At 37.0% G+C, this 11,403-nt stretch overlaps 2 protein-coding genes across 5 annotated transcripts; one reads left to right on the plus strand and one right to left on the minus strand.

The window, feature by feature from the left end:
• Positions 1-2,665: 2,665 nt before the first annotated feature.
• LOC113664441 (uncharacterized) lies at positions 2,666-5,407 on the minus strand. Its single transcript, XM_089194648.1, has 6 exons — positions 5,352-5,407; positions 4,699-4,804; positions 4,154-4,217; positions 3,468-3,743; positions 2,973-3,020; positions 2,666-2,864 (listed from the first exon to the last, which is right to left on the minus strand). Exons 2-6 carry the CDS (start codon positions 4,786-4,788, stop codon positions 2,836-2,838), a joined length of 507 nt encoding a protein of 168 aa, XP_089050774.1. The 5' UTR covers positions 4,789-4,804; positions 5,352-5,407; the 3' UTR covers positions 2,666-2,835.
• Positions 5,408-8,510: 3,103 nt separating this feature from the next.
• Positions 8,511-10,980, plus strand: LOC149034519 (uncharacterized). 4 transcript variants are annotated; one of them, XM_089194652.1, is made up of 7 exons: positions 8,511-8,586; positions 9,036-9,222; positions 9,340-9,458; positions 9,553-9,661; positions 9,751-9,863; positions 9,949-10,104; positions 10,604-10,980. In XM_089194652.1, exons 3-6 carry the CDS (start codon positions 9,382-9,384, stop codon positions 10,091-10,093), a joined length of 444 nt encoding a protein of 147 aa, XP_089050778.1. In that variant the 5' UTR covers positions 8,511-8,586; positions 9,036-9,222; positions 9,340-9,381; the 3' UTR covers positions 10,094-10,104; positions 10,604-10,980. The 4 variants fall into 4 exon arrangements, with proteins under 4 accessions (XP_089050778.1, XP_089050775.1, XP_089050776.1 ...); XM_089194649.1 differs by lacking the exon at positions 8,511-8,586 and adding an exon at positions 8,600-8,950 and having other exon boundaries at positions 9,036-9,113; XM_089194650.1 differs by lacking the exon at positions 8,511-8,586 and adding an exon at positions 8,601-8,950.
• The last annotated feature ends 423 nt before the right edge of the window (positions 10,981-11,403 follow it).

Genomic DNA, 11,403 nt, shown 5'->3' on the forward strand with positions numbered 1-11,403 from the left:
CTCAATGGGTCAACAAATGCTCTCGTCGATCAGCGCCGGGGCCAAAATAGACACAGCAGGTCTCGAAAGAGAGTTTTAATTATAGGATCCAAGACAGAAGGTGTAGGGAGACACTTAAGAACAATTTTAGTACGATTGCGCCGTCAATCTTTTTTTTTCCTTTTTAAATAATGATGTTGCATTTGCAAGAGGCTTTATTTAGTGAAATGCTATACACCCGCTTATCAATCACAAATGTTGTATCCTGAGACCGTAATAGTTTTCCAGCACATTCCATATAGGCCAAATAAGAACCCCACACCATTCCCCCACCCCCCCGTCTCATACTTCAGCCCCATATGTATTTCATGCGAGGTTTATTCTTGGCTCAAGGTAATTGGGTTTTAAGAACTTTTTTTTTAAACTTTTGCTTACTACATAGGATAAAGTTCCGAACGGCTCAGTCTTATAGAGAAAAAAAAATGGAAAAAGGAACCATTTCACCAGCGAGGCATTACCATCTTGTAAGAAAACAGCTAGTTATTTGCTTCAAAAGCTTGAAATGTAGTTTATTCAATGAATTAACAATGAGAAATTTGAAGCTCTTCATTTACATTGCATATTTGGTTTTGCTATCCAATATTTGCAGTGCACAATTATTCCATCACTGGGTCGTCGAACGATGTTGCAATAGATAATGGGAAGAGTTGCTCTTAACAAAAATGTTGTAAAAAGAAAGGTTAAAAACAAAAATTAATTAAGAGATATAAAAAAGCCAGGCTACCAGGAGTTGATTGGGAGAATCTAATTTCCTCTTGGGGCGCTACCTCTTTATCAATGATATGAAATTAGAACAGCGAAAATTATTAATAGCACAAATAGAAATTGCATGCGTATCGCTAACGCCCGCACCATGTTGAAGATTTCAGTGTCGAGAGAATATAAATAGTGACTTCTTACACCCAAGATTTAGATAGTGAACCCAAAATTCAGGCCAAATTAGGAGTTCTACTCGTATTACAGCAGCCCCGTAAACATGTCATACAAGGTACTTAATTACTTAGCCTGAGGTCTCTGGGTTTATATGAAATTATACGAAACCTTTGCATGCAACAAAGAATAAATTATTATTTCTCTATGAATCAATCTTATATATCGTGGACTTGGAGAGGTAAAAGGAAAAAATATTTCGCTTAGCAGCGGGAAAACACGCAGTTATTTGTTTTCTCCCAATACAGCTTGAAGCGTCTGTTTATTCAATGAATTACAAGTGTGAAATTTCAAGCATTGCATAATTTTCTATTCATGTTTTCGCCTTTATTTATAGAGCATAATTTTCCATCGTCATTGGCCAGTTAGACGGGATTTTTTGTAACAGCGAAAAATTACCTCAAATTTCAACGTTTTTGTCATGGAAAACGACAGAAATTAAAAAAAAATACATTTCAAAGAATGGAATAAGCCACACAGAACTTAATAAGGCAATCTTTAGAGGAAATTTCGAATAACAATGTGACTGTTGATTGTTGAAAAAGAAAAAAGCTAACAGCTAGAAATGTATTGGAAAAAAAGGGAAAAAGCCAAAGAGGAATTTGATTAAGGAAGTCTAACTTTCTCCTAGAGAGAAATAAATCCTTGCTGTCGATAACACCGTTGATTTAAAATAAAAATGAGAGAGAAAAAAAAACTTTTTAGATCATGAGGAGGTTATTTATATGCTAATGACTCCTTATTTGCCTTTTTGTGTTTTTATTTCTACTAGCTCTTTTCCATGGCAACGTTTTTAAAATTAGGATGTGTAATGATTCAAGGCCAGATAAAGACATTTTTTTTTTAAGTATTTAACCTTATTGTGGCAGAGACAAAGCTGTTTAGAATTTGTCCTACCAGCCCGCGATGAACCATCCTCAGTTTTCTTTTAAGGTGCAATTTATAACAGATTAACAGCACACTTCTGTTTACATATAAATCATGTAGGGTTCTTCGGTTTAGGAAATACCTCGAAAGTCATGCAATCTTACAATATCATTTTCAAGGCCTGGGAAAGTTTAAAAATGGACGAATCCTAACATTAATATACGACATTTGACTGTCTTCTGTCGCTTTTTGCGCGGAAATTGTGCAAGAGTTGCGAACATTGTAAGTTCGCTCCATGCACTTTATTTTTTGCGTAGGATCAAAGTGGGCTAGATGGGCCCATCCTACCCGCTCGGGTAGCCAATCAGGAAACAGGATTTGCTTGAAAAACCATATTCATCAGTTTAATTTTTGTCGAGGGGCATGATTGTGTATGAACCTTAAAGAACGCAGAGCCTCATAAACATCTGAAAGTAACTCTCGGAGATCTTAACGCGAAAATTTACACTAAGATATCATTTTTGAAACCCTAACCTCTATTAAAATTGTTCATCCTTTCCTATAAGTTCGGAGATACGCGAAGACCCTCCCAAACCAGCACTAATCCTTTGCCCCTCAAGGTGACCGGTTTCTGATTTCTCCTTACGATTTCACCCTTGGATCATACATTAAGGTCATGAGCATAAAGGAAACGATCACCAATTTGAGAAGCTCCTGATTGTCAATAAAATTCTCCTTATCTGTACCATACGAAATTTAGAGAGAAAAGTCAGGAGAATATAATTATTGATATTAAGGTGTAAAGGTTTAAATGAATACGCAAACACCGTACTTTGCTCCTTTTTAATCCTTTGTTTGCTCCTTAGTGCCATTTCTTTATCATTAAAATTATTGAGTATTGTTACAAAATCGAGTCCAAATGCTACGTTTCTTACTAAAGTTTAGCAAATTAAGACACTTTCTTCTTTATATTTCCTCATATCATAGGAGCGTTGACCTTTATTTCGTCCGAATGTTGTAACGTGGGCCTGAAATGTGAGAGAATTTACCTAAATTAGAGATCGATATAAAACTGGAAATTAATTGAAAAAAGAAACAATTAAGTTAGCACAGTTTTCATTCATATTTTCCTATACCGTTTTGGCGTCGACCTTGACTTCCCGATAGGTAATTCGCCTGTGGGTCTGAAATATATTAAAAAAAAATCACCAGTGTAAGAGATTCGGACATGAAAAGTGTAGCTCTCTCTAAAGAGCTTAAACACCCGAAAAAAGCACTTAATATCCTTTGCCAATTATCAGTGCACCCAGCTATAGGAAAGGGTCTTATTTAACCTCTGATTTCTCGTTTTTACAAATTGCTAGTCATTACCAGACTAATGGGTGCGTGAATGGATGAATGGATTAGTAGATGAATGGAAGGATGGATGGATGGACGGATAGCTGAACAACGGGGGTGGTGTGTAAGGAGTTTTAAGAGTGAGGCATCACACTCCCCAACTCCCCGCGGCACGCTAACTTCATTTTTTTGTCTCACTGAATTTTTTGGAGACGCTCAACGGACTTCGCCGAAAGGAGGGACTGTTCGTACTCTTCAACAACAACAACAACAACAATAACAATTACGTTTACCAAATTTCTTTTGATAACCGAGACGGACGTGCCAACCCGGTGGGTCATTGTTCCCCAATCCGCCACTGATACCCAAACTCGATTTGCCATTGTTACTCCCATAACTACCACTGAGGCCCCAATTGCCTCCATTGTAACCACCAGTGATGCCCCAATCTCGTTTACCATTGATGCCCCAATCCTGTTTACTATTTTTTTGTGCTCCGCTGACAATGGCATCCATTGATGACCGACCAACATTGCTGTCCCAAGCACTCTGTGGAGTAAGACGTGTTTCTGCAAAGGTAATTGATAACGTTTGAAATTGTCATTGCTCTATTTTTCTTTTTGGAAATGAAAACTTTGAACCGATCTCTAACAACAAAGAATTACTGATGTAGCAGTATTGGTTAATAGTTTTCTCTTCTGGCCCGCGCGAGTTACGCACAATTTTTGGAGCACTCATATCTATGCGTTAAACCCACACTGATCAGTGCGGTGCTTTCAGATAGTAGGTTTATCTCAGCTATATTCATAGATCCAATTTTTCTTCTACAAATCAAGAAGAATTAAAAACTGCACTTAAACTATAAGTGAGTGAGGAGGATTATCGTTGTTCAACTTTGACATAAAAAAAAAAAAACTGCATAAGTGACACTTTGCATAAGTGACAACTAAAGCGGTAGAAAAAGTTGAAATGCACTTACCAATCACAGGTATCTTCGGAAGGATCTTGCGATTACCAGCATCTAGTACTCGGGGACCCAAAACCTTTAAATTAAAATGGTCTCGTTAATAATAGATGTAATAATAAATAACGATTTAAGGATATCATCTAAAAGCAATCAGCATTAAGAAAGACGGTAAGTTTCTAAAGAATCTGTGTTGCTGCGTTGGCGAGGGATACCACATGATTAATTGGTTTTATGGAAATCTCCATAAAAAAGTTTGTAAAGCTGAAGTTTCGAGTGTTAGCTCTTCGTCAGAGTCGACGCAATACCTGATTACTTTCGACAACCAAGTTGCCATTTAAACCGCAATTGCTTTTTGATTGATTTAGTTTACATCATGAAATAAAAGGCCAAAAATTAATCAATAGTTTTTTTTACACCCGTTAAAATAAAATAAGACACTCCTGCATTATTTCTGACACTTAATTGAAAATTGTATCAAATGTGAAAATAAATGTCGTGAACGCTATAAACATGATAGCTCATTTGAAACACACGAAACTCTTGTGGTAGTACATTACCTTTGTTTTCAGCGCGGCGTTTTCCTCATTTTCCAAGGGAAATGAATTCGCCACCGCCAGAGTAACCAGCAGCATAATAAAGCGCTTCATATTCTGTTTATGAAAACTAAAATGATAATAAAACACGTCAGATGAGTAATCACTTTTATCTCTGGGTACTTGGTTGACTTAGTTCTCACTGAAGTTGTGACCATTGAAGTATCCAGGACTATGTGATCATCTATCCCGAATTTTGCTTATGGGGAAGACATCCCTTTTAGTGATGCTCTGCGCTTTCATAATACTAAATACAAATCGATTACCCGTAGATATGGAACATTGGAACCCCCAAAAAACTGAAAGGGATAACTTTCAACAGACTTACATTCCATGTGGGAGCAGCGGCAACATTCTTGGTCGCTTTGTTGGAATAGACGGGTCAAATTCTTGATTTTAAACCACAGGCTCCAAGGTTACTTAAGTCACAGAATTAGTCCTAAATTCTTATATGGCTGACTACGGCGAAGAATTAGGTATGAAGAAAATAGAGGAAGGAATGGAAATAGATTTGACCTCCTTTAAATTTGTTCGTAATATAACTTAATGAACTGAGTCATGAATTAAGTCAGATAATACAGAACCAAGAAAAAAAGCAGATCCAGTCGTTGCCTTACCTTGAGATGAATTCTGGACGCTGTTATCCTGCTTCGTAAGAGCACGGAGTGAGTATGGATAATGCTATGTACGTATTTAATCTTTTATAGCATCCAAACATTACTAATTAGCACTGTTGATGCCTGATAGTGTGTATCAGTTTTGTACCCGTACGGTTCGAACCTAAATTCAGACAATTTGTAACTAGCGAAAACAAATATCGATTTTGTACGTAGGTTAAGATTGTACAATAATGACACAACACATACATACATATCATTTATTTAAACCCGAATTTCAGAGTTGCTATATAAAATTAGCAAATATTTTCGAGAAATAATAATGAAATAAATAAAAATGTTATCAAAAACGAAAGAAAAAAATATTTATTTGCATATGTATTAACATATATAAAGGGCCTATAGCTATACTCTTATTTTCAAAAATGCTGCAATTGGAAATATATATGCAAATATTCTTTTCATCATACTTGCTTTAAACATACTTGACATGGGAAACAATATTTAGTAAAACCTCTTAAACACTTATCTAATAGTTTCGTACATAAGATAGTTTCGTACCTGTACAGTTCGAACCTAAATTCAGGCAATTTGTAACCAACGAAAACAAATATCGTTTGTGTACAAAGGTCAAGAAGTGTAGGGAGAAACACTCGACTACGTCTTGTGTTTCTCTCCACTTCTTGAGTGCTCTACCGGCTTCCTAAGTGTTTTAATAATAATAAATAATAATGAAATAAATAAAAATGTTATCAAAAACGAAAGAAAAAAATATTTATTTGCATATATATATTAACATATATAAAAGGCCTATAGCTATACTCCTATTTTCAAAAATGCTGCAATTGGAAATATATATGCAAATATTCTTTTCATCATACTTGCTTTAAACATACTTGACATGGAAAACAATATTTAGTAGAACCTCTTAAACACTTATCTAATAGTTTCGTACATAAGATAGTTTCGTACCTGTACGGTTCGAACATAAATTTAGGCAATTTGTAACCAACGAAAACAAATATCGTTTGTGTACAAAGGTCAAGAAGTGTAGGGAGAAACACTCGACTACGTCTTGTGTTTCTCTCCACTTCTTGAGTGCTCTACTGGCTTCCTAAGTGTTTTAAAACAGCACAGTTAAGGCTTCTTTATTTGTTTTATAATAAAGAATTCTTTAAATTCCCCAAGCAAACTCCCATGCATTACTTTCAATTTTCAAAACAAACTTTATTTCCAAAGCGAACAACAGTGTCGTCAGCATGCTGTATACTCTCATAAAGCATGCTACAATAAGCCAATCAGAATCCTTGTTAGAATGGTTCAAATAATCCGATTGGCTGTACAAGACTAAAGCTGTCAAAAATGTCAAATCATCAAAGTTCAAAAACCATCAATAGTTCACATTCTGTAATAGTTTACAAACTAAATTCAATAGTTTGGCAGGTCTAATTTAACACCTCAGCCTAAAGTTTTTTAGTCTCTAATACAGAATCTTAAAGTGAAATGTTTAATGAAACTCAGCCGAATTGTGGCTTATAAAAACACGCAAGTTTTTTCACATGACAAGTAGAAAACAAACAGATCAAGGCGAGTGTTTTATGAACGAACGACAGCCGAATTCACCGGAACATAAAGATCGCTCGGGATGACAGCGCATCGGAGAGGATATCAGAGCAGGCTATTATTCTTTCACTCGAAATGCGCCCGATGTAGTTCCTGAGCCTTGCTTGCTTTGCGATGACCGAAGATCGCGATCATGAGCTAGCCGCGATGGACCTCGGCGTGATCGCAGTCGCTCTGACATCGGCATGATTAGTATGAATTTTAACAGTTATTCCAGTTTGGTTATTTTTTTCATCATTCCTGTTTTGTTCTGTTTTGTTTTTGATCAGGAAACTTTACATACTATACGAGTGTTAGCTGTGTTTGATTTTTATTACCGTACATAAGCTTGCCATCTAGCTAAGCGTGAAAACCTCTAAAACTCGGACTGTCCATCTTGCTTGCTTGCCATCTAACTAAGCGTGAAAACCTCTAAAACTCGGACTGTCCATTTCGTTTTCTCCTTGAGGATTTTTGTCCCTGCTCACGTTATAATAACGTAAATTACGGCGCTTGGCCTTTTTAAAAACCTTTGTTTGGTTCTTCTGTTGCTACTTGCCGGCTCGCTTGTTCCGAAATTTCACTTTCAATTAACGAAAAAAAGCCAGAGAGAAGTCCCGGAAAAGGTCAAACATAGTACAATTTGGCAGATGGGGTGACAGCTTTAGCTCAGCTCTATGCTCTATACTCTCATAGAGCACGCTCTTTCAACTAATGACTGCACGCGTTATATCCGAACTTTATTAGAAATACGTAAATGTTATTTGCTGGCTTGGAGGTTCGTATGGACTGCGGCCGAGGTCTTGATTATGCTGCCCGAGGCCGTAGGTCACAGTTTTTCACCATACAGACCGACCCTTAGCCTGTAAATAACATGTTTATTTATTTTTTAAAATTTAACGAAATTCTGTCCGAAAGAACCCAAATGATTTAGGGCTGTAAATACGGCAAGATCTCCCATAAACTGAACAATTTTTGAGCGAGTCATAGAGGTGACGCAAATTAAAGAGAGATGCTCCATCGAAACATTCTCGTTTGCATAATGATAAAGGTGATTTAAAAGGCTTTCAAAACAAACTTTGAAACATTATTTTCATAAGTATCTGTTACAATCTGACACCTGTCAATTAGAGAGCCCGTAAGAGAAAAAAAAACGCATGTTCACTTTTAAAAAAAGACGAAACTAGTTTGGCAAAGACTGTCACGACAGTGTTTTCTTCAAAAACAGTCAATGATCGAACGGAAAGTATTATTGTAGAGTTTTTGAATGGCCGTTTTTATACTAGAGACGCATTATCCGTCTGGACGAACTTGGGCAAACATTTGTAGTTCGTTCGTCCGGTTATGCGTCTCTCGTGTAAAGACGGGCATAAGACGCATTATACGTCTAGACGAACTTTCATTTGAAATACGTCTTGAACGACGCACTTCGAAAGGTAGTTTGTCTGGACGCATAATGCGTCTTTGTGTGTAAAGACGGGCAACGGACGAATAACGTTAAGAAATGAGACCGTGTCGGAAAAAAGCCAGCGGTTATCCGCCCAAGAAAACAACATGGCGGAGTCAAGTGCAAAGGGAGTTACTACATCACGGGCGACGAGCGAGGATAGAAAAAACGACCCAAATATGAGCGGTCAGCGGTGAAACAACTTTTATACTTCATATAGAGACATATAATTTGTTGTTCCAGAGACAATCGTGTTGTAAAGCCGAAATGTTAACAGTTTACTTCACAGTTTAAGAAATTTTTCAAAAGTGTTGATTGAACTCATATCTTTTACTGCTTTAATAAACAATGGAGGCTTCGGAGAGGGAGTCAGTGGCATTCGGAAAGGCACCAAGAATAATTATATATATGGTTTGTAGCTAGCTGCGTGACGTGCGTGACGAAAAAAAAGTATCATGATTTCCGGTTGATCCATCCAGAGGTTACGAAAAGAAATATAAACTTTAACAGTGCAATAGCGGGATTTCAGCCTGGTTGGCTTGTGGACAAGGTGCTTTTTTTTTTTTATTAACATAGAGTGTCTTCTCCCTACAACTTTCCTCCATGAAATGCTCTCCTTTTTAATTTTTTCAAAGGTTATCGAAGCAGTTCTGTGGCGCCTGACCTTAATCCACCGAGATATTTTTGTGGCAGACAAAACTATGGCTGAAATGGTAAAGCGACATTCCAGCACTCGCTTGCTTTGGTCAGGAGAGAACTTTACCCAGATTTCTAAAATATTTATACCCATGAACAAGTCTGGGAAATCACTGGACACTTCTGGTTAGGACCTTACGATAATAATCTTTTTGAATATAAACGCACTTTAATCAAGAACCTTTTAACTGGAATTTGCATTATAAATAAATCTTTAAGCGCTCTCTTGCTTATGTTTTAAAGGTTCTGGGTCGAAAGCAGAAAACCAGATATTATTTCGATCCCATGAATGGACGTGTACAAACCATTTTGAGCAACTCAGTTCCTAAGAGCAAACTGATAGAACTGATCGATGACATCAGGTGAAATATTTTCAACTCAGTGTTTTCCTTTTTATTTTGATGCATGCAGACAAAACATACTTATGTAATTGCTGTATTTTGTTTGACTCTGCAGTGCCGTTACTGATCTCAAAACGGGATGGAATTGCAAGTCATGGCTATGTGTTGAACCACTACATTACACACAGACCGATAGCTATAACTGTGGTGTGATTGTATGTCTTGTGAGTAGCATAATCACTTGCTAAAGCTCACTTTAATAGGACTGCTTCCTGGTTTCGAATGTATTAAATTTCTCTTTGTTTGTTTTAAGTTTGCTCGGTGTTTGTGTGAGGGGTTGAATATCAATGGAAGTTACGATGTGGACATGGAAAGGGAAAGAATAACGTCTGTCATATTTGGCTCGTGTTATGATGACCTTGATTGGTAAGTTTTGATGGTGTCAAATACCATTGTTTCTTAAACGTCGCAACACTCTCTTTGACGTCCCATATCTTTTGTTCAATTATAGGAGAAATACCGTGGTCTGTAAGATTTGCAAAGACGACGATGGAGAGGATTGGCTTGGGTGCGATAGCTGTGGCCAGTTTTTCCATGCAAGTTGTCTGGATGTGCCTTTCGCGGAGACGCTTACGCAACATTTCACCTGCCCTTAGGGTGGCTTCTTGTCAGTAAAAGTAGAGTTTAAATTTTAAAGCTGACTATAACAATGAACCAGATGATGAACTTAATGTCATGTACAGACCTTAATTTGTAAGATAAGAAATACAGTCCTTGGTAGTAGATAGATTTTCACGAGCGTCAATGGTGCAGAATCGTAACTTGATGGAGCCAACAGTGGACAACATCCCAGAATTCAAACTTTGTGATTTTTTTCTCGGCTTAAACGCTAAGTCAGTTGTTCAATTGAATAGGAAGAAAAACATTTCAAACGGAAAACAGAATTATTTGCACGTGTGGATCTTTTGAGAAAACGTCTCCTAAACGAGCGGTCTTGATTATAAATATTTAAGGAATGGTAAATACATTAGCCTTAACATGGCTGTTTCTCGAAGCTCAGTGTTTTCCTACTTGCCTTTTTTCCACGTGAATTGGGGGCGATTGAATAGATATAATGTGCAGTAAAAGAACTTCAGCTGATAGAAATTTTAAATTTCTCATCTTAGGTTGTGGATACAAAATTCAAGTGAAAAGGAAGCCAACTGTGATTAATGCTTTGAACAAGTCAAGATACCTTTTTTTCGTCACACAACAAGTTACATAACGTTAATATCATTCTTCTTGATGCTTTTCCCGGTGTCACCAATGCCTTCTCCGATGCTTCCGTTGGTTAATAGAGCATTAAAAGTATTGTTCCAGTTAAAGCTTGAGGAAAATTGTTTTATTTTTTTAAGTAGCGAAGTGTAACTTGGTAACATTTCGGCTTTACAACACGATTGTTTTCTGCAACTACAAAACGTACATTTAATTCTTCTTGGTACCTTTCGGATGCCACCGATGCCTTCATTGTTTATTAAAGCAGTAAAAGATATATGTATAATCAACACTTTTGAATTGCTTAACATTTTATTTAGCGAAGCACAGGCGGCCCAAGCTCCAGCTGTGAGATGATCATCTTGCGCAATAACAGTCATGACGGAATTATAAGAGTTTGTATGGGCATATTTACGACCGCTGTAAGGAATAAAAAATACGTCAAATTCTCAAAAAAAAAAACCTCACCTTACTTCCACAGTGTGTCGCTTGTTATCTGACCGCTTACTTTGATGAAAAGAGCCCATTTAAGCGAGTTGTTTATTTCGAGGTTTTCAACGTACATAAGAAAAGCCCAAGGCTGAACACTCCATTTCCGAACGCCTGATCCGAGAAGCGAAAAATCCAAGCTCAAAATGATCGGTAACCCTACCTCCTTTTCAAACTGAGCTTTGCCGGGGACCATACCGTCAGTTATCGTCAATAAATTGTT

Source organism: Pocillopora damicornis, chromosome 14 (assembly GCF_964200805.1).
Source record: "Pocillopora damicornis chromosome 14, jaPocDami1.2, whole genome shotgun sequence".
Classification (NCBI taxonomy): Eukaryota; Metazoa; Cnidaria; class Anthozoa; order Scleractinia; family Pocilloporidae; genus Pocillopora; species Pocillopora damicornis.

What these genes read in the sequence shown, in the direction of transcription:
- LOC113664441 (XM_089194648.1), bottom strand. Translation starts at nt 4,788, where the DNA reads ATGAAGCGCTTTATTATGCTGCTGGTTACTCTGGCGGTGGCGAATTCA. An exon ending in ACGCCGCGCTGAAAACAAAG is followed by an intron (nt 4,218 to 4,698) that starts GTAATGTACTAC and finishes TTTAATTTAAAG; the next exon opens with GTTTTGGGTCCCCGAGTACT. An exon ending in TCAAGGTCGACGCCAAAACG is followed by an intron (nt 2,865 to 2,972) that starts GTATAGGAAAAT and finishes CTCACATTTCAG; the next exon opens with GCCCACGTTACAACATTCGG.
- LOC149034519 (XM_089194649.1), top strand. An exon ending in GTGGTGTGATTGTATGTCTT is followed by an intron (nt 9,662 to 9,750) that starts GTGAGTAGCATA and finishes GTTTGTTTTAAG; the next exon opens with TTTGCTCGGTGTTTGTGTGA. An exon ending in TGTTATGATGACCTTGATTG is followed by an intron (nt 9,864 to 9,948) that starts GTAAGTTTTGAT and finishes GTTCAATTATAG; the next exon opens with GAGAAATACCGTGGTCTGTA.